This window comes from Aplidium turbinatum, chromosome 3 (genome assembly GCF_918807975.1).
Source record: "Aplidium turbinatum chromosome 3, kaAplTurb1.1, whole genome shotgun sequence".
Taxonomy (NCBI): domain Eukaryota; kingdom Metazoa; phylum Chordata; class Ascidiacea; order Aplousobranchia; family Polyclinidae; genus Aplidium; species Aplidium turbinatum.
The window spans coordinates 39,746,911-39,769,906 of NC_137474.1; the positions used below are offsets into that span (position 1 = coordinate 39,746,911).

General features: G+C 37.2%; 1 protein-coding gene across 1 annotated transcript in view; it reads right to left on the bottom strand.

Moving 5' to 3' along the window:
- Positions 1 to 1,710: 1,710 nt before the first annotated feature.
- Positions 1,711 to 22,996, bottom strand: part of LOC145766884 (lutropin-choriogonadotropic hormone receptor-like) — a 31,833-nt gene continuing 10,547 nt past the window's right edge. Inside the window, exons 5-17 of the mRNA XM_082578584.1 lie at positions 18,261 to 18,335; positions 11,558 to 11,632; positions 10,860 to 10,937; positions 9,939 to 10,016; positions 9,447 to 9,518; positions 9,039 to 9,113; positions 8,070 to 8,455; positions 7,783 to 7,924; positions 5,923 to 6,432; positions 5,545 to 5,720; positions 5,036 to 5,219; positions 4,032 to 4,262; positions 1,711 to 3,624 (exon numbers count right to left, since the gene is read on the bottom strand). Coding sequence (XP_082434710.1) covers positions 2,958 to 3,624; positions 4,032 to 4,262; positions 5,036 to 5,219; positions 5,545 to 5,720; positions 5,923 to 6,432; positions 7,783 to 7,924; positions 8,070 to 8,455; positions 9,039 to 9,113; positions 9,447 to 9,518; positions 9,939 to 10,016; positions 10,860 to 10,937; positions 11,558 to 11,632; positions 18,261 to 18,335 — 2,749 coding nt within the window. The 3' untranslated portion in view covers positions 1,711 to 2,957. The remainder of the gene's footprint in view (positions 3,625 to 4,031; positions 4,263 to 5,035; positions 5,220 to 5,544; positions 5,721 to 5,922; positions 6,433 to 7,782; positions 7,925 to 8,069; positions 8,456 to 9,038; positions 9,114 to 9,446; positions 9,519 to 9,938; positions 10,017 to 10,859; positions 10,938 to 11,557; positions 11,633 to 18,260; positions 18,336 to 22,996) is intronic.

Here is a 22,996-nt window from a genome sequence, read left to right on the forward strand (position 1 = left end):
GACGTCTTGAAGGAGGGATGAAGACATGATGCCATAACGCACTTCATGTCGTTGAAGCACTTACTGAAACGTTTCTTCACTCCTTCAAGGACTTTCACTCGCAATTCCTCACAGGTCACAAGATCACTGATCTCGGTCAACTTCTTCGCGCAAATTATGATGGTTGGAAGCAAGACTACGAGTATTATTATTACGAACAAAAAAACGAGTATTATTTTCACTTTAAATTAAAAAATAGCGGGTAGCGGGAGTGCGAGTGCGACTGAAAAAAAGTAGCGCCTCTCCCGCTACCGCTACATTGGAAAAAAAATAGCGCCGCTACTGCAGCCGCTACTCCAACTAAAAAGTAGCGCCGCTACCGCTACTTTTACCGAAAAAGTAGCGCCGCTAGTAGCGCGCTACAAAAGTAGCGCGCTACTGCCCACCTCTGGTTTTTATAGATAGCCTACTGTGATAGACTACGGTACTTTATTTTTTAACATCAGAAGCGTACCGGAAAGAGTTTCCTACAAGTGAGCAGTCGTGACCTGAGCAAATGACAACTGAGCTAGCAGTAGCCTATTTCAGCAAGTGGGTAAATGATGAAACTGAGCAAGCGGCAACTGGGCATGTCACAAGTCAGCATACGGTATTTAGTTCAACAAGCGATAACCAAGCAAGTCCGATGCGAGGTGAAAATCTCATTTGCTGACTTGAACAGTAGCTGAAATTTAAATGTTGAGTTGAAAAACTTGCTGAGTTGTCGCATGGTCTGACGAACTACCGGGAAGCGCAACTTACGCCGTCTTGGTTCTGAGAGTTGGGTGTAAGCATAACAAGCCTGTTTTGCAAATGTTGCAATAGACTCATCAAACAAAAACTGGTATACTATTGATATATTTAAATAGTATTTTTATGTCAAAAATAAGTAGCAACACAATTATCTAATGTGCCCTATACTTTGCATTTCGTACTTTTGGAACTTAGCCTACTTCATCAGTGTCTGGGCAAGTGGTGCGAGCACAGGCTTAATCACCTGGTTGAACCTGAACATGGCGTTTGACTTCATTCGCTTACGATATACCTGACTTACAGTATATCGTCAGCTACCGAACAGAAACCTGGATAAAAATAACCAAAAAAAAAATAGACCAAAGAGTAGGCTACGCTTTTTTAAATTGTCAATTTTCCCATTACCAAAGTGTTCGCTTTCCAAGTGTCTACTGCACACTGTCTATATTTCATTCATATTTCATACGGAAAGCTAGTTGGACAGAAAAAAAAATTTTTTTCTACAAGAGGCCTGCCTCTCAGAAAGCGTGAACCGTGGAAGTGTTGGCGATGCCTCAACCGCCTAAGAACTGGCATTGGCAAGTGTAAAACTTTGATGCGGCACTGGGGATATTCCATGGGGAGCACAAGTTGTAAATGCGAACAGGAGCAAACAATGCAACATCTACTCGAATGCCCTGACCTAAAAGAAAGGTGCTCTGCACAGGATTTGGCCGAGTTCAACGATTAAGCAACGGCACTGGGGATATTCCATGGGGAGCACAAGTTGTAAATGCGAACAGGAGCAAACAATGCAACATCTACTCGAACGCCCTGACCTAAAAGAAAGGTGCTCTGCACAGGATTTGGCCGAGTTCAACGATTGAGCAAGAACTTGCGTAATGCTCTGGGCTACGGCCGTGTGGCACACGACGAAAAAGAAGAACCAATATTGCGCATTTGAATATTTATTTTGAAAGATTTCGACAAGCTGACGAGCAGGCTTACTATGGCTAGATACATAAAAACTTCATTTTCTCACAACATTTTCAAACATGAAGATTTTCGGTATTTATTTTCATGCTCGTCTTTCACATTGTAAACAAGGTGCTTGCCTACAACAAAGCAGAGTGGTTAGGAACAATTAACAAGGCATGCATGGATATATTGTGTAAAACAACAAGTACTATAATGCGTGCTTTAGATAAAAAATCAGCTTTGGTGACCTTTTTAAGTTCTCGGACGCCTAAATCATCCCCAGTCAAAAAGGACCCCTGTCAAAGCTTACTGATCACCACTTTTGGTGTAAATAATTCAGCAATCATTTCTTCATAATTATATTCACGGACCTATTAAGTTTGAACTGCAAACTAACTTTTACACGCATCAATTTAAATTTATAATTAAAATTTCTCAAACATCTTTTCAGAAGGTTACAGTAGTGATAGATTACGAATAAAAACTTATAACTTTACTATACAACACGAGAAAGATTTCATTACATAAACTAACATTGAATTCGCATAAAAAACGTGTTTTCATTCAACAAATTCATGATACCAATTGAGGTGCTTTTAAAATACATATCGACACCTACAGTGGTGTTGCCAATGAAAAAAAAAACAAATGTATAAAAATAAATACAGGCTGTTACAAAAACAACCTAAAGAACAATTGAAAGAAAGCAGAGAACCAAGCAACAGCGAAATACAACGCAGAGCTAAACAAATATAGCGTACACATCTTTCGCAAAACAAAAACAAGAGAAATCTTGCTTTTAAAAAATATAAAAACATACAGCTCATCATTGCGTTAACTTTATTCAACCAAGGAGATACAAAGCGTCTCTTAGTGAATATAGTTTTGTAATACTTTTACAATAACAAAGCATATCGTTCATTACATCTCGATTTAAGGCAGGTTCGCATGCTTGTTGAAGAGGCTTTGTACTTTTGCCCAAGGCGGAGATCGAACTAAATGCTTGTGTTTTCCACTTGCACTATCGTTGAATTCATGAACTGGGTGGTAAGTCATCATAGGGCGGTCATTTTATGAAAACAAACTACAGAACTTGTATATTATTGAAAGCATTGAATGTAAAACAAAATGGACAGCAAAACTCTTGTATTTTGATTCTGACTTGTAATCGTGTGACGATTAAAGTTGCATTGTTTTTCGTAATTTTTTACTTTGCACAACAGCAAATTTTAATCTTGGTTGTCTTCTCCAGTTGCATCAGATTTCATGTTCTTGCTGACTACAGGATCTGTCTCAGAAGGTTCATTTTCGGTCTTATCACACAGCATAGTAACAGCTGTGGCTGCCGTTTGAGTTTCGAAACTGTTCTGATTTGAGTCGTGTTCGTTTTTGTTTGTTGTAGAGCTATTTTTACGTTTAAAGATGGAAATACCGAAACGCGCCAGCAGAGAAATCCAAGGCATTCGCTTGGACAGGCTTCCTCCATCTTGTGAAGGCGGAGAGCTAATCGAGCTGTTGCTCTTAACAGTGGACCAGGATTTACGCTTGAAATTGCGGCTATTCCATTTTCCTGTTGATTTTGCTGCGTTTCTTTGCAATGAGTTGTTCCTTGAAGTAGAAAAATGACATGAGGTATAAGATCCGCTCTTCGATTTCACAAACGTGGTTCTGGCACTGTAGGAATTGCTTCTGGGGCCAATAGACATAAACTCGCCACGATGGCTCTCAGCATCCCCATCAACAAAGACTTGTATCGTCTTCCGTCTCTCCTCCTGTCTGCATCCCATCTCCAACCTCTTTTCAAGCATCTTGCTCGTGATCTTGTGGCGATCATCTCTCTTGGAGCAACAACGCTTCAGGGATTTTACAAATGATTTAACGTCTTTTCGGAAAGATCTGAAAAAAACACCGATATTCATTGTCAAACAATAACTTACGGTAGAGTAAAATTTCTTGGTTATATATTAGTAATGTTCTTAATTTTATTAACAATCATTAAAATAAAAGGTTTCTGTAAAACTGCAATCAACTCAACAAGATAAATCGGAATAAAAATTACAATGCCGGACATACGGCTGTCATTCTTTTTTGCATTATTCACGACTTTGCAAGCTAAATAACATTTTGGCTAATACAACATAACAACTCTTCTTCCACAGTGGTTGATGTTAATTTTTATTTTAAATTTGTTTAAAGGGAATAGATTTGTCTGTCTCGTACGCTTCTTACTTATTTCAAAAGATTCAAGCTTTTAAATGTCAACCTACGAATCACAAACAACAAACAAATTCGTCGAGGCTTACTTTGTCAAAATAGCGTATATGAACGGATTGCAGCAAGCGTTAAATGGGTAGCAGGCGATCAGCACTATCTTTGCGGTCGACATGGACACCAAAGGAAAACCGGCAAGTGCAAAAAGTGAAAAGAAACATATAGGGAAGAAACAAGTAAAGTCGGTGAAAACGAGCACAGCCATTCTTTTGGCAACCCTTGCGTCTATGGTTCGGTTGTCGTTCGCTCCATACCCGCTGCTTCTGTTTAAAAAAGATGCTGTCAAGCTTCGATAATGCCATCACAATAACAACAAAGCAACCATCGTGATATTTGGCCTAAGAAGAGAAATGCAAACTACGTAGCATAGCCTATACTGTATAATCAAAAACTGCAGTGTAGAAATAAACTTCCATCTGCAAACCACGAGACATGGATGGTTGATTAAATTGAAGATACAATGAAATTATCCTGGAACTGAAAAAGCGTCTTTTGAAGCTTTATTCTGGCGGTTTCGCATGCTTGTAGAACCTTCGACTCAATGACCCAGCCTCGGCTACCCAGGTTCAAGTTAAAGTGTTGTTGTCTGTAAATTATTCTGTCTATTATACGTATAGGCTACCGCTGAATAAAGAACTGTCATCAGCGCACATCCCGAGGGTTCAGCCAAGTTATACAGCAAATAGGCTACATAACATCTTGCTAATGCTATGCCGTATGCCACCGCGTAATAGTAATTACACGACAATGTGCCTGTACTGTTACAAGACATGGCGACTGGCGTATGCTGTTAAATTGAATTACCGAGGGTTTTAGAAGTCGTTCTGGAGTAGATTAACACGATGCATATAGCAACCTCAGAGCAGTGCACTAGCAAAGTATTTTAACTGCACCGAAAATGCTGCCAGTGAGCACAACTTACTTATTTTCCTCTGTGACTCAAACCTCTTGTCACCCTAATGATAAAGATTGGCTTAGGTTACATTGAAAATTAGAGAAGAATTGACAACGCGACAAATAGTCTGAAGTGTCTTACCCTCTCTTGAAACTTGATTTATTATTATCGTTCCCGCTTTTCTGTTGCAGTCGAAATACTTCAGGTAACGTTCCCCGTCTTCCACCGCCAGTCCTGACAATCATATACATCGACACGTAGCTACCGACTACCACAAGAAACGCCATGATGTCCAAGGAAAGAAGAAGTGCCACGTATACCTTTCCTGAAAAGGAAGTCGCATGTTCAAGATTATACAAAATTTACAGTACCTTGTTGCTTAATGAAGTAAGTACCAATACTTTTATTTCGATGTTGGTGAAATTTTAATTGCTTATGAAAGCATTTGGCAAAGTATTTCTTAACTTTACCAACTAGAAACCAAAATTATTGAAGAATTAACGTTATTCTTGCGATTAAAGACGAAAATCTGAAAAATTGCGTCAACGAATAGAAATCTACTCAGCTAAAAGTCAGTCTTTTTACATTTATAAGTTTAACGTCTTTTGTACATTAGCAGACGTTGAATCATAGAAAAAAAAACGACTCACCTTTGGTATCTTCCACGTCCATAGGAAGACAAATTGCCGTTTTCTTGTAACTGTTGACACCTGCTAGTGGAAGCACAGCCAGAAGCAAGCAGATGCACCATCCAACCAACATCACTATCCCCCCGCACCTCAAAGTCAAACGCTTATCCAACTGTATGGCGTAACGGATTGCGTACCTAGAAAATAAAGCCAAGTTGAATGGAAGCATTTCACGTTGTTTTCGGTACCGGTAAAAATATTGCTTGTTAGTTTTGCCCAGCCACAATTCTCAAACAAACGGAGTGTAGTCTTCTTACGCAGGTCTACTAATAAGACAACGTGAAATTTTTGCACTTACGAAACGGACTAAATTAGAAAAACAAAGATGGCAACACCTACCAGCGCTCCAGGGAAATGACACTCAACGTGTAGATCGACAATTGCGAGGCAAAGATTGAAAGGAAGCCCACCCCATCACATCCTCCTCCAGTTTGCCACTCGACTCCGTATTTGTAATATTGCTCACTGCTCACACCGTCCATGACTGACAATGCAAGAACATAGATTCCCATGCAAAAATCAGCGATCGCCAGGTTCAAGATGAGAAATTTTGGAACAGAGAGATGGCGCTGTTGAGCGCGAGAATCGTCCAACGTGTTGGCAATCAACATAAATATCACAAAGAAGTTGCCCAGAACAGCCAGCCAGGCGACGATCCATGATATTGCCACGAGGCTTTGGCTCCCCAATAAATTCTCACAAGGACTGAACAGATCAGCGCCTGGGGTGCACTTCAAGGTGTCTTTGTGAATCAATTCTCTCAATTTTCCGTCTTTATCTTTGTAACAAAGACGCACTGTGACGGAGAAACTCCCATCAGAATCGAAACCTTCCGATTGTGATTCGTTACTAAAATACAAAGAAATATTTATGTTATAATAATGTACATTTACAAATATAACATTTATTTTTTTTAAACTGACTACTTAAAATTTTATACGTTTTGGTCAAAAAACCTTTACAAGCTGTTTTACTTCACAAGGTTGCTGAAAACAGAACATCTGCTTGAGATCAGTCGTCCAACTCGTCCATAACTTGCTATCGGCCTTATCGTGACCGATAGTGAAACGAGGGCTCCGTTGACGTTTAAAGTATAAATATTTAGTCCTTTTTTGTTCACGCTTTACACCAAGACAACAATATTGAAGCTTGCGGCTGGTGTTGCAATTTTAGTAGTTTCCTTTTTGTTTTCTTTTCTTGGACAGAAACTTTTACTTGTACAGTAATAATTTGACGTTCGAAAGGGCGTTGGTTCGAAACCGCTCAAGAGCATGAGGGTGTGTCTTTAGAAAGACACTTAAAGGCATGCCTGAAAGTGGACACGAAGATTGGTTTCCTTGCCTTTGCGTACACTCAGTGCCGGTCTTTGGGGTGTGCAAACCGTGCGATCGCACAGGGCCCGCAAATTAGGGGGCCCGCAATTTACTCAGAAAATGCAGTAATTTTGTCATTTCCAATGGAAACATTCAACAAGTGAATTCAACAAAGGAATTATCAACAAAAAAACATAGAGACTCAACGAGTGCAACCTATTTTGTCCCCTGAACATTTCGTATCCTGAAAAGATCGAGAAAAAAATACAATATAGCCGAAGTTGCTGATCGGAGTTGCCGCAAACATTTCAAAATTTCTCTCGATCTCTTCAGGGGACGAAATTTGATTTTGTTACACGATTTCAGGGTAAGAAATCGGGGTACAAATTTTTCAGGGGACGAAATAGGTTGCATCCAGACTCAACATAGAGACATAGCTTTATTTCTGAAAAATGCCAAAGAAAGCATGATCTTATCCTTTTGCTATGCCACCGGACAGCAATATTTTACAGTAATATTCACACCCAAATTTTTGTTGAACATGCTCTCAGAATGCCCCAAATTCAAAGTAATTTTTCAAAATTTTCTGGGGGAGGCCCCCCAGACCGCCTGCCGCTGGGTGGCGCATTCGGCGGTCACGCCACCACCCCCACTCCCCTTTCAAAATACCTAGCTACGCTACTGAATTGGATCATTGTCATTGGGGCCCGCAAAGCATATTCCGCACAGGGCCCGAAATACCCAAAGACCGGCACTGCGTACACTTAATCAAAATCTTCAACTACGCGGCGTAAGCCTGGACACGACAAAAAATGTATACAAAAACAATGCGAATGTACAGTAAGATATATTGGTAGAAAGTATTTTTTATCTACAGCGAACTTACTCCGCAACCCAACTTGAAGTGTCATAGTTTGCCGGGTTCTCGTCAAAATTGTAACCTTCATTATAATCTACAATTTCGTTATAATAATGTGATCCAGATGCTTCCTTCCCGTATTCATACAGACCAATACCCACTGTGGTGTCTGAAATAAATTGACATGTATGTTAGTCAGTGCTGCTTGCGTCTAAGAGGTCGTAAACTACTTTCGAAATAGGCCAAACTAACTTTTACCAATAATTAAAGTAAAGCCACTGAAAATATTAAAAAATAACTTCAGAAACACTTACCATTCGATAAATCAATAACACCATCGTGGTAATAAGAATCTTCTACATATTCTACAGGTGGCAGAGTCGCGTGGTATTCAAACGATTCAGGGCGCATTTTGTTTTTGGAAGACCACGTGTTCTTCGTTGACCTGAGCTCTCCGGTGTCGCAATCGTAGATCTGTGTCGGTGTCTCTGTTATGTCCGGTAGAAAAACTTCTCCGAAGCCATATCGTTTGTTCAGCGCACAGCAATGGTACGGATAGGTCAAGTTGGCCTCTTGCAAGCTCGGAAGATGATCGGAACGGGGAAAACGGACCATTGTTGGCACTCCACGAGCATTTAATGTCTTCAGTTGATGAAGATTTGCCGTTGGAAGTGATCTTACGGCTGTGTTTTCAAATGACCTATACACAAAGTTTAAACAGTAAATACAGCTGCTTCAAAACTTACCGTCAAATAACAAAACAATAACAGGGTTAGAACTGATTTTGCTTTGCAACAGATAAAAATAATTGTTTAAATGACTGTAGGCTACGTTTTCAAGCTTGTATCATTTCGACAACATCGTTTGAGATCAGCGATAAGCAATTCTGTGCTACAAGTCTAACATAAGATTGAAATATGTAGTAAATAATAAAAATAAACGACAGTTTTTATCCATATGCGCAGTTGGCTGTTAAAAAAAAGCGGAAAAGTTAATAATCTCTTGGTTTTTATCATTTACTTCCCAGTAAGTTCAGTTTTATTACGCAAAGGCTCAATTTGTGATACAAATTCCTTGAACCTGAAAATTTTCCCGATTCTAAATTCTGGTCCCCAATGACCTTGATCTTTCCTGTCTGGCGACATGCATTTTAAAAGAATCAACAAATTCATGGGATGTTTTGTTACAAAACAAAGCTTTGTGACAAGCATTAATGAGCATTATTTTGAAATAATGCTGGTCGCGAATGAATAAAATTCCCCTCCTGGTTATACAATACTTACAGTTTATGAAGAGGCTTCATTCCTGCAAATGCAAAAGGAGACAAGACGGCCAAAGCTGGATTGTCGTCAAAGATCCTAAAGCAATTTACGTTTTTTTAGTGATTTTCGATGCTATATCCATATTTTGATGCTACAAGGTAAATTTTGCACTCAAAATGTTATATTTAAGCCACGTAGGGTCGTAGGCCTATTAAAAGTTAATGTCAAATCACCACGTTTTACTTTTATTAACTGAAGTACACTACAAACAGCAGATTCTCACAAACACTCGTTTGATCATCAGGAATTTTTAAAGTGAGAATCACGACGTAATAACTTAGAATTACATCATGTACGTTTAAACACTGCCAAAGTGCAATTTTGCATGTAAAATTGCAGCAGCTATTCCATTGACCTATATATACTTACAGAATATCTAATTGACTTTTGTTAAACGCGTAGTTTTCAACAACAGCAAGAGAAGGGTTCCATGTAATTTTTCTGCAATAACAATATTATTATTGGGAAAATGTAGCTAGGCCAATTTACAAGAACAAACAAAACATTTGCACAAATACAAAAAATTGCCACAATATACTATTGTAGAAATTGAGGCCCTAAAATCTAAACATAACCCTTGAGCTCCTGTCAACGTTAATGTTGATAAGCATGAGTCCAAAAGAAATAATAAAAAGGTTTTAATGCGATTTTAAGCATTTTATTCAAAATAGAAATCAAGGTTTTGCCTTCGCGAGACCATGTCCACCAACTCTATCAAACTCAGTGACCGTTCTGCGTCAGTGGTTCAAAGCCTCTACGAGTACTCGAGTAGGCTATGCGAAACTGCCAGGATTAAGCTCTCAAAGAAGTTTTGTCAGTCCGAGGATAAAGATTCAACCAATCAATCAATCAACTACTCACATCATGGATACCCGCTTGGTCAGATTGTTAAAAGCATTGCTTTGGATTTTCCTCAGCCATTGGTTGTGGGAAAATGTTCTGGAAAGTTAAAAATAAACGTCTTATGTAAGTCACACATAGAAATCTGTTTCCGATTGGCCAATAAATTGCTGTGTGAATTGGTAAGAATACATTTGATGACGTAACGCGTCTGAAAATATCAATTCAAATGGACTGGAAGTTAGCAAAAGATTTAAGAGAAAACTTCTATTTCGTCTATTGTATCACCCGTACATGCCCATGACTGCAGAGACTAGCTACTGGGGACTTGGGAGAGCAATCGCCCCCTCTCCCAAATAAATTTCATCATGACGCCTAAAAATGGGTTTTTAATACTATTACAACGTTTTAATGATATTGAATTAGCCTACATGCTGAACGACGTTTTATAAATGTTTAGCTACTTTCAGCCGATATATTTTTAAACAAACAGTTTGTTTGAAATACTAAAATGTTTGCCCCCTTAAAATTTCTTTTTAGCTATGTCACTGACATTATGCATGTAATGAACATAGCACCATAAACAATTAAATCTAATGAACATATAAGTTACAGTGTAGAAAGCAGCAAAGCATGATAACAATCGCAGGCTTGGCTGATTCTTATGTCCATATCATTGAACTTTCAATAAAAGTTATTTTAAAACCGGATGCCCTTTGGAAAAGCATTTCACACATACAACCACACTTTACAGTCGCTTTTTGAGTATCGAGTTCCACCTTTTGCAAAAAAGCTAGCAATGATAGGCCAAATGTTAGAAAATAATTTGAAATTAAATCCAACAGGATAAAATGTCAGAAAAAAAAAATTGTCTGGTATTTTGTTTAGATAAGGTCTAGTCAAAATCGACATATTCAAAACAAAAATATGGTTTGCACTCACATAGTTAAGTGGGATCCAGTTGGTTCCCCTATGTCGCTGAAGCCTTGTACATAATTCAAACCTGTTCTCTTGATAATCCTGGAACAGAAAAGACTCAAACATGAAAATAACCAAGCATGAATAAATTCTGTCATTCAGTGATATTTAGTGAAAGCCAGTGACATGTGGTAGCAAAACGTAAACAGCTATTCCTCTAAATTGCAGAACTTGAGATTATAAACAAGACATGACAATGAAACATGTTTAAAAATAGTCGGAACTGGAAAAAATGAGCACGGAACAATAAATTCACAAATTAAAACAAAATTGTACTTGGACTCCGCCTAGCTACAAAACACATAGAGCAAAGACTTCATTGTCATTGAAACTAAGCTCCATAATTTCTAAACCAACAGAAAAGCATAATACAAAAAATTAAGTGATTTTTAACCAGCATTGTAATTACATAAGCTAAAACTAAAGCTGTAGGCCTATTTGCAAAGGCAAGACAACTCATAGACAAAGTTTACATCCATTTCATAGTCTACAAGCACTTGGTCGATAGTTCGATTCCAGAACAACTCAAAGTTTATTTTTTGCTTGATAACATGAATGCTGTTGATTTTTTTTATTTTTGTTCTTATGGCACAGCTAGCAACAGAATTTATAGGTTATTTATAGAAGATTGAGAATTGACTAACAGCCCAACAGCAACTTACAATGTTCTCAACTTCGGCAAGCCGGAAAAGGCGGATTCGGAAATGAAAACCAAATTCCTCACCGAATCCACATAACTGCAAAGCGGAAAAAAGTTAGTTACTCTCTTAGTCATCCATTGCAATTTGTGATCGATAAAAAATCTCAGGCTTTTCGAACGTCGTGTTCAAGGTAAGATGCGAAAACTTTGCGTAAGTCCGTCACTTTTATAGCGGCCATTCGTACAAATTCTACCAACCGTGTTGCAATGAACAACTCATTGCTTTTTTTTGGAAGAAGCTGCAGTGATCATCTAATGTTATTAATTCAAGTTTTTGCTTTTAATTTCTAATTATTGGAACTGACACTGTAGCCGCTGACAGAAAAGCAAACAAATTTTGATAAGCATCTCAGTTCTTCACATTGAAAAATGATGTTAAATGCGGAAAAGGTTTAGATTTTTAAGCCAAGAATTCAAACTTTTTCAATCAGGGCCTTCTCCAGGAATCATGTACTCAATGAAGTCTTACAACCTTACAAAATATGTTGACTTGATAAAAAATAAAGTTTTCATTTGTCTTCATCTCAAACAAATATACCGACCTTGTGACCCCTTCCAAAACAAAGTTACAATATCAACAAAAATTAAGGTCCTATGTTGAAAATGACTCAATCAAGAATATTATTGACTCCTACGCGTTGTTAGTAGACCGTCGTGGGCCTACCCAGCGGAGTGAGAGCCAGTATATTAGTTCTCACTTGACGAAGGTTTAAGTTAAAACAATGCATACTTTTTTCTCGTACAAAACTAAGTATCATTCCTGTTGGTCATGAAAGAAACTCTTTACAACAATTATATTCGTTGACAAGATAGATAACAAAAACTGCAGCAGTTTTTTAAGGCTGAATGCATGTTGTGGTGCCGTCGTACTTTGACTCTGGTGGCATTGTGTTTACAGCTTTTTTAAGTGGTATTTTTACGTAATTACAGTCCAGGTGCGAATGAGCAAGGAATTTTGTTAATTCTCTTCATGCCGTGTGGTGTATATGTATACAATGAGTTTCATATTTAGTACGGAATGTCGCTCGGTCCGAGGCTAATCCTTATACATTGCAACAACACCTTGTTTAGGATTTTTTCACTTAATTAGACCTTCTTGTAGCAGCTTGTTCTGTTTTGGCCGTCCACAAATCATCTGGTAGTTGCGTTAATATACGTTATTTCAACAACACGGGACGTCAAATAGACGCAAAAGGTGAAAAGTGGTTAAGTTTAAAGTTTTGATGTTGATTAGCAAGTTCTGGAAATGTCTTGTGTGATAAAACGAAACGGGGTCAAGCTAACGCAGTTCTAAAAGTAGTAAGCAGTCAAAACTCCATATGCAAGCAAGGATGTGGTCATGTATGCATACAGCACAAACCAGACTCTCTTTCTGATTCAGTTGTAACTTAAATCTTAATTTGCTAACGAAAATATCACGTTTAAGCTTGTTAGTTTAAGCGTTTGCATCCAAAGAGCGATCTTTCTGATGCTGTTTCATAGTAAAAATACAACTTTTGATACCTACTTAATTTACAGGATGTATCCAGTAACCAAAAACCCGGATGCGATGCATTTATTTTCATATCTCGAGATTAATCGCGCAGATGAGTGACGCAAAATGTTGTAAAAGCTTGTTTTCTTTCAAGCGAATCACGAAGACTTAGGGAACGTTCAAATATTACGTAACGCCTTCGAGGGGGAGGGGGGGGGTTTATGCAAAGCGTTACGTTAGCGTCACATCGGGGGGGAGGGGTTCAAGCAAAACGTTACGTAACGCTTTCGAGTACGGAATGGTAGTTTTTTGTGCTGAATTCGTAGTGAAAAAGCGTTACATGGGGGAGGGAGGGATTGAAAAAAACGTTACGTTGGCGTTACATGGGGGAGGGGGGGTCAAAAATTCGGAAAAAAGGCGTTACGTAATATTTGAACGTTCCCTTATAGAACAATTCTAACTGCAGGTAACTGCAAGCCTTGATTTAGTTTTACAGTCAAACTTGTAAAGCAAGGAATACATTTTGTGCAAGTTTGAAGTCTTGACAATAGACGATTGCACAATCAAGACGCAAGAAAATTTTCCCTTTTGGGAAATTAATGCCAAATGTTATAACCACCAAGGTTCAAAAGTCCAAAATATTATTCAAAAACAGTCCTTCCATAAACCAAGTTTTTCCAAGTAGAAAAAAAAAGGTAATTTCAATGCTTCAAGACGTGTCACCAATGGCAGGTTACAGACATCATCAATTATATTAGATTATATCGAAAACTTTTAACATTACAAAAACTATCTTTTGTTGATTTGTCATTAATTTTAACACTTAAACTTGGAAACACTGAAATCAATTTGAGACTTTTAGTCTTCCTTGTAAATGCGAAACCCCTTCATGATTTTGGATGTTTTGTTCGACAAAAGCAGCATATTGCGCCAGTATTATTTTGATATGTATATGTTAAAATAGCTTTTGTTTTTAAGAAACAGTCATCGTTAAAACATCGATAAGCCGTCAAAACAGCTATAAAACTGTCAACGAAATTAAACGTTACTAAAATTCTTTTTCTAGCAAAAGCATAGCCTACTACTCTTTCTCTCGTTTTAGAGATTAAGCCAGTTGCAGATACGTGATAAGTAGATTATGTTGGTATATAAAGTTTCTAAATGAGGTTTTAAAAAAGCTTAATCTTGGGCGTTTTTCGCTGCTATACATTGTCACTTGGCGTAAGTGATTGACTGATCTGGCAAGCATCGTCAATAAGAAGTTGTGTAGCTTCCTGGAGACATAATCGAGTTCACTTGTGGGTATTAAAGTTAAATAAACAAAACAAGATAACAGAGGTGTCAAAATCGTAAACACTTTTTAATTACGTGATCATACAGCGAAAACACTTTCATGAAATATTTCGGATTGTGTTATCTGCTTTCTAATTTTGCAGAGTTTACAGCTCGACTTTGTGAGAATGTAATTACTAAAGCTATTATGTACAAAGCAAATGCAGTATAATGAACCAGCGTTGTTACTTCAAATTCTTCTTTAATAGCTAGGAGTTATGAGAGGTACCAGTCTCTTGTAATAAACTGGTTATGTTATGTTACAGGTTACAGCGAAGACTGACACTCTGACCAGTTAAGTCCAGCCAATTTAGAGTGCATTTGCCAACAAATGACCTTTTCAGACTACTTTTACGGTGGCAGGTTCCTGCAAACATGAAGCTGTAGTGGTCTAATTGACTGGTCTAACGCAAGCACTGCACCTGGTATCGCTGTTCATAACACACTAAGTCTGAAATTAAAGTTGACACTTTGCCCTTGTGTCTACGACATGAAGTGCCTTCTTTGGGAAGATATGCTTTTTTGGTAATGAATATGTTAAACGGGCCACAGATTTCAAAACAAATTGATGCCGGTATGAGCCTCAAAGTTTCGTAAAAAAATAATTCAAACGTTTCCATAAAAGCATATCCAGCATACCTACATTTAAAGAGATTGCTTCAACAGGTGTAATATTTTTTGCAAGGTTAAGAAATTTTTGAGCAAGATTTGTATCTTAAATTGTCACACGCGACAGAAGTAAGACGTTGATATGAGGCGATGATGCGAAAAATAGATTTATTTATTCTTGATACGCGTCAAAAATCGTGAATCACAGCAGTGAATGGCACTTTGTATCAATGACCTTCTTGTCAGACATTCTTCCAGCTCCTTCGGTATAGTCTATAATTCAAGTTAAAAACGTGCCGTTTCGTACCTTACTGGATGTTACAGCTAACGTTTTTTAGTAACTGAACATTTTTCATATTTACATTATTCGAGTATAATGTGACAAAAGTAAAATTGTATTTTAAGTAGTGGGCCACTGATCTAAACCGATTCAGTAAACATTATTGTTTTTATATCGTTTCGATGGCGGCAAACGCGGGAACGACGTAAAATGGAAACTTGCATTGGTTGGGAACGTGAAGGGGACATTTAAAGGAATCACAAAGCAACACTTTTAATTTGTGACATGCAGCATGTCAATCCCTCTCCAGCAGTTTTACGACCAAAGAAAAAAGATGAATTTTAGTTGTTAACAAATAGCTCCAGATATTAGACTTTAGGTTTGTGCATGACTTTAACCCTTTTTAAACCTTAAGTGATGGGAGTATTAGCTAGGAGTGTAGTTGTCAGTCGTGTGTGACAAGTGTGCGTGAGGAACCAGCTAGTAAAGTGGCAGCTTCGCAACAGTTTTGGCAGAACTAATGCTAACAATACGAGCTTTGCGTTGAACCTCAAAACTAAAAAGATTAAATGTCTTTCAAGTTAAAAAGTTAGTTGGAAATCTCCCACTGATTGGCAAGTGACCTTGTCACTTTTAATATAAGTAAAATTTCAGAAAAACAATGGTTCACGCACGCAATCTTGTACGGTTGTTTGGTACAGCGTCATTCCGAGGTAATTTTACGTAATTAGATCAAAGCAAAAACATCGTATTTTTTTTAAACAAAAATTAAAAATCGCTTGAAATTACGAAGCGGAAGTGAGACTTTAAAATGTTCCAGACGAATTCGTGACGGATTCGACACGGGTTGTAGGTCGCAATGACAGTTTCTTAAATCTCCAGAAATCAATGTCAGCAGCAACAACAAAGTAGCTGAAATCCTGTTTTGCAAACGAATCGGCATTAAAGTTTAAACCGAAAACGTGCACTGGAAATCGTAACAAATCGACCTATCCTGCATTTGGTTAATCTTTACCTCAAAAATACGGCATTTAAATCATTTTTTGTATTCGCTTGACACTTCTGCTTGTCTGCCAATTAATAACAATGCTTGTTTTTATATTGCGCTGTATCTATCGCAGCATGGGTCGCTCCTCAGGGCTTTACAAAGCAAAACAATGTCAATGCAGCCGTATAGAGACGCAACTGAGCATCAAAGTCCGGCAAATTTCATCCCATTTATGCGTTAGTTATTATTGAATATACGAAAAATAAACTTCATTTTTATTTTCTCAGAACGTAATAAACTAATTCTCCTCAAAACCTGTCATAGGCAAGATGTTTTTAAGTATTTATAAAAATAAACATTTCTTTGTTGCTTCCCCCATCGTCATGACAACCAGTGGGAAAATCTTCACTCCACGCTTGACTGTACCCAAATAATTTGCATGAAAAACAGCTTCTTCCATGAAAGGATTTGTTGCTGTCTGTGGATCTTGTGATTACTGCCGATTGACAGTCCATTTTTATTGAGTCACTTAACTGACAAATAGATTTTGAGCGGCTTCGACGCAATTTAAAGATTTTCCAAACCGATAGACCTGGGCTTGAGTTCTTCAATATTAAAGCTGTTGACATACAGTAATCGCTAATGAAAATATACTTTAAAAAATTTCTTCCTTTGGTTGAACGACCCTTTGTTATATCTTATGATGACAAGCTTGATAGCGAATCATATATTAAGTCGTGTGCTGACATATTTAAAAGGGTGTGTCACGGCATCCCCCCAAAGTACCTTTGTCCTATGGAGCCATTTTTAAACTACACACGAAAGTTAAAAACAAATGAATTAAAACATTGAAAGCTTTAGGTTTTAAAAAATGAACAATAATTCACAAACAAGCACCACGCCGATAAATGTAAACACAAAAAACAAATGACCCCATGAAAATGTTTGAAGTTGCATGACTATTGTTTCAGAGTTGCCCGACGTTAATGTAGCTGGTAAGCAAATCGCAACCGTTACGAACCAGCTGCTAATAGGCTTTTGCGAAATATTTACAGCTTGTTTTTTTTTGTGTTTTACGCTGAACATATTTTGGAGCGATGCAAGAAAAGAAAAGGAATTTTCTTTTTGTTTGGAAAAGTAGTAAAATTTTTCCGAATCCTACATTAGCATTGAGCAAAAGTATAAGATTTAGTTTGGTAAGAACGTATGTAACTTACTACTTGTTGTAAACTATTGGCTTGGCAACGGTTCATTTGCATGGAAAGTACCTGATGTATAATTAAACATTCTCTTACAAAAAGTCGAAATCAGGGCATCTTTGGAATAAATTTCCGGGCAAATTTCAGTGATATTCTTATTGATTTAATGCTACACGTGACCTTATAATGACTGCTGTCATGCTCTACGAATCAATATAGGATTTCTGATTAACCTTTTCAAACTAAAGGTGAAAATAGCTAAGCGAAGGGAGATTAGTCATTTTAAAATGACGCTATTAATATTAATTGTCAAAGTCACAGTTTTTACTGGTCAAAGTTAAAACTAATTCGAGCAAACTCTCATCTAGAAAGAGTTGAATTTTTACATTGCTTCAACATCGTAACGTAAAGCGTTAAATTGATGTCAAAATATACATAGCCAGGCAATTGTATGCAACGTGTATGCAACGTTTTTTTTTAATGAAAATGAAGGACAACAAAAGTTAGGACACGTGATCGTTTAAGATTACTTCCAAGATAGCACTAAAGAAAAATGAAACTGTGTCAGTCTCACTCACCATAGCCCCAATAAATGCTTCCGGGTTTTTATTTGTTTTGCATAAAAATTTAATAATTTTCAAATTTTGTAGTTTTAAAATTCTTTAAGTGGCTCATTGGTGATAACCATTAAATTGCCAAAGAAATCCAATTTTTAAAATCGACAAATAATTTAACGAAACATCTCGCACACATTAACGCTTTGAATGCACAACTTGAACTCACATTCGTTGAAGTTCTGATATGCCGCTGAAGGTTCGAGCATCTAGTGCTTCTAGTTTCTCGTCGTGTGTAATTGTGCTGCAAAGAAACAATATTTTTAAGAAAAAGTTTTGAAAAGCAATATTGTTTATCACTTGGAATTTAAAGCAAGTACCCAGCTGGTAAACACGGCCTTTTTCATGTTGATTCAACTTATGAACGTTGAATCAATATAAAAAAGACCATTTTACTAGCTGAGTTCCTCCATGAGGTCTTTCGGCAATTCGGGAAACTAAATTTGCTACAACTGTCTCTAGAGAGCAAAACTGTCTGCCATAGAAAACTCATAAAGCACGTTACAATGAAACGGGTTATTGAACATATGACAGGCCAGAAGAAGAATTTGGTACAGAATCTCAAATCCAGAATCACATTTGGCTCGTTGAGAGGTGTCCCAATACTGCTTCGGGGTGATGACCCATATCATTCCGTTTCTTGACCCTCATCCAAACCCAGCAAATGGCAACGTTTGATGGCTAGGGTTTTTCTTAAGTTTGATGGCTAGGGTTCTTCTAAGTATATGATATCAAATTCCATATTTTAAAATAAAATCTTTTTTCAAGGTTTAAATTCTTTTTGAAAACGTCAATTCAACGATTAAAAACTCAATTTTAGTGTAGCCAATATAGTTTATTACCACCACAACATTCAGTCATCACTTTTCGAGCTTCATTCCTGAATAACATTGAACTCTGATATTTTTCGCTTGATTAAACCAAAGCTAAATAAATAAGCCAGACAATATTCACACGTAAATGGCTTTGTTTTCTCCTTATTCCTGAAGATGAAACATCTTATTGGGCAAAAACTCAAAATTTTTAAAACAGTTAAACATATATTGGATGGCGAAAGCAAGGTTTAAGGTTAAGAAAGGAATTTTAGAACGGCTGAGGTCAAAAAGGGCAGTGAGCCACTCGGAAAATATTTTTTTGAAGAAAATATCGTTGCTTTTGCGACCATTATTAGGTTTTAAGCTAATGTTCAAAAAGCTGATTTAAGAATGTTTAAAAAGGATCAACGATGAGATGACTTGACGTTCATGGATGATTTCACGAAGCTGTAATGATCCATGTTGAAAGATGCAGATTTGAAATTTGTTCAAAATGTTTCAAATAAGCGACAGCTTACACAAAACCGTTTGGTTTAGGTTCGCGGAACGGTAACGTTCTTTTTTTTAATTCAACATTTAATAACAACAATATTAGATTTGCAGCTATTTGAGTTTGTATTATTTTCTTGTTTGTCTGTTTATTTTTTAGTTTTATTGATATGTGCTGAAAAGGTATAAAAGCTACATTTTCATTTTGCAGCAAGCCTATATTATAAAAAACAAATTTCTACGTTTCCACTGTAGCTTACCCACACCAAAAAAAAAACTTTCCAACTTGTCAGTAGTTACTGCACATAGTTATATTGTTTCTGCTTATGACGTCAATATTGCTGACGTCAACATTACTCATGCTGTTTTTTTTCTGAGCTCGTGCGTGGCAGCCAGGCTATTGCAAATGTGATTTCTACAGATTTTGTATAAGATGCAAATATACATTATAGGATTTTGTCGGCAACACTTAATTTCGATTTGAAAAAATTTGAAATTTCTTTCAAGGTGTTGTGACTGTGTCTTATTTCAAACGTGTTATCCTGTTTCGGTATCAAGAACATTATAACCAGTGTTGGGCGCGATAACTCATTTTTCAGTTAAGCGATAACGATAATCGATAAACGAAAAATGCCTAAAGCGATAACGATAAACGATAAATCAAAAAAAAGTTAAGCGATAACGATAAACGATAAATTATCGCCGATAATGTCCGATAACGATAATTTTTTTTTTCGATTAGCGCTGCCCCATCCCATGCAGCACAAACTGTTTTCATCAACATGACGAAAAATCGAACATAATATACTGTAAAGGGACAAAACTTTTTGTAAGTTATGCATGAGTAGAATTGCAACAGCGGCAGTAGGTATCAATCTTCAACCTCTTGATCCAGAATCAAACCACTGAGGTAACCGCCGTGCTTATAATTATACCTTCAGATACCAGTTGGATGCTTTTCTCAATTGAGTTACACTGCCGCTTACGTGCAGTAGGCAAAATAATTAAATCAAATGAAAATACCATAAAAAATTCCAAACTTTGTATTTTGCTTTCTACGGGCTGTTTACAGCAAAGTCAGCAATAATTGAAAAAATTCCAAAAAACGCAAAATGCTTAAAAATTTATCAGTAATTTTAAGCGTTATTGGTAGCCTAGTAAAAATATGCATACTGTGAAATCCATCAAGCTTGTCAAATTAGTCGTGTTTGTTCAAGAACAATAACATAATTATCGTAATTTACTGATAATTTCAGATAAATTTTTCTGTTTTCTTTGTGAACACCATCAAGCAATGGCAGAACGCTGAGTTGTTGAGATAAGAATTACAATATAGGCACTGTATTATCAGTGGGAATAAAAATATTTGATTGAGCGTTGGCTATGTCGCATAGGTAAATCATCGTCGTATTCAGGCTTACGCCCGGTGGTTGAAGATTTAGATTAAGTGGACGGGAAGGCAAGGAAGCCAATCTTCATGTCCACCTTCAGGCATGCCTTTAAGTGTCCTGCCCTTTCGATTGCCGTTCCAGCGCTCTCACCACTCGGCTATGCAGCATAGGTAAATGAGAAAGGTTATACTGTATTTAGCATAATTTTACCACGCAACTCGAACTCGATGCGCCTATTGTCATGCAAAACTACTACAAGATGCAAAAAGTGTGATGTCGGTCTGCATGTCAAATGCTTCAAGCAATATCATAATTTTATATTGTTATTACAATTTTACCACGCAACTCGATACGCAACTGTATGCTCATGAGCGGTGTCGAACCGGCGCCCTTTCGATTGCCGTTCCAGCGCTCTCACCACTCGTCTATGCAGCATGGGTAAATAAGAAAGGTTATACTGTATTTAGCATAATTTTACCACGAAACTCGAACTCGATGCGCCTATTGTCATGCAAAACTACTACAAGATGCAAAAAGTGTGATGTCGGTCTGCATGTCAAATGCTTCAAGCAATATCATATTCTGCAATGACTTGTTTCAGTGTTGGTGGCGCGAAAGACCATGTTTCCGATGAAAAAGTGGCCTCGTATTGCGACACTTTCATAAACCACTTGCCAATTTTTCTCGCTTCGCTTCAAAGGAATCTGTACCGCCTGTGCGCTTACATTTTAATTGTAAAATTTACTCGCGATTGCCCATTGCAGCAAAACAACAAGAGACTTGTTGCATGCATTTCATTGCATTGCAATTTGCAATTCTAAAAATTATTGTGTTGTCAGGGCCGTCGCTGCAGGGGGCGTGCCCCTCCCATGACAACGACCTGTGCACACACACTTCAGGCACTGAAGAAGAACTGGTTTTAATTTTAGTTTCATGAACTAGGTGGCTAGTAAAAATATTACTTTTCATTGTCTTTCCACTTGTGTGTTGATCCGAAATAAAATTTATCGGCGATTAATTATCGGCGATAATCAAATATTGCCTTTGGCGATAACGATAAACGATAACTGAAAAAATAATTGAGCGATAACGATAAACGATAAAAATTTATCGCCGATAATTATCGCCGATAAATTATCGGCGATAATGCCCATCACTGATTATAACAGTTCGCGTTTTGTTGCTTCTGTCTTTTAGACCTCTATAGTGTTTGGCATATGTTGTTTTTCGTTGTGTTGGTTAGGAATAAAAAACAAACTGAATTGAACTGATTTGAACAAATTTAGAAATGAATGACTTTTTACATTTATAAGGTCCATGCAATCTGTTGATTGATTCCCCCAAACAACGGCAAGACTAAAGAAGAAGACTGACATCGGGATTTACACCGAATAAAGAAGTGTAGTTTATTTTTGTTTTACCAAACTGACACCTTTCTTCACTTAATTAATCGTCTTTGGAAGCCACAAAAAGTGTATTTTCTACCAAAATCGCTTCTTGCATTTTAACCTGCGTTACCGTTTGACCATTTTTGGATCGAATATCGGTAAATCACAGCAAAGAGTGACATTCTTATGTTAAGCTGGGCGGTGTCCTGATGGCTTACTGCTTTATTTTTTTGTCCTTTGTTTTGCAATCGTTAAGCGAGCTCTAAAGCCACGCACCGCCACATCTCGCGTTTTTTGTATCGCAGGTTATAAAAATTGTTAACACTAGTTTTTTTTCAATAGTGTTTAACAAACAACATATGAGGTTTTCAAAAATAAAGTATTCGAAAAAAACTTTTTTTGTTAGGCATACCCCAATCCCATGTTCGTGTGTCTGAAAACAAATGTTCAAATTGCCCTCTGTCTACTCAACTAGCAAAGCAGTCTTTTCATAACATTGATTCAACGTCTGCAGAAGCTGACAAAAAGTAGCTGTCACTCACAAAAGAGCTCATGCAAAAACAAAATTTCAATGTCAAAAATATGGTCATTTTTAACAATCATCTTTTAACACAAGGTTTAAAATAACTTTGAAGCACACGCGGTGTTTATTTACATCCAACCCCCCATGACAACGTTACACAGAATTTGATTGATCTTGAAATTATATCAACAGTCTTTCCACGATGAAGACTTGCGGGTTACAATCTTCTTTTTCAACAGATTGATTATGCTTGATCAGCTGTGAACTCTCTTATAAAATCCCTGCATTTGGGATTTTAT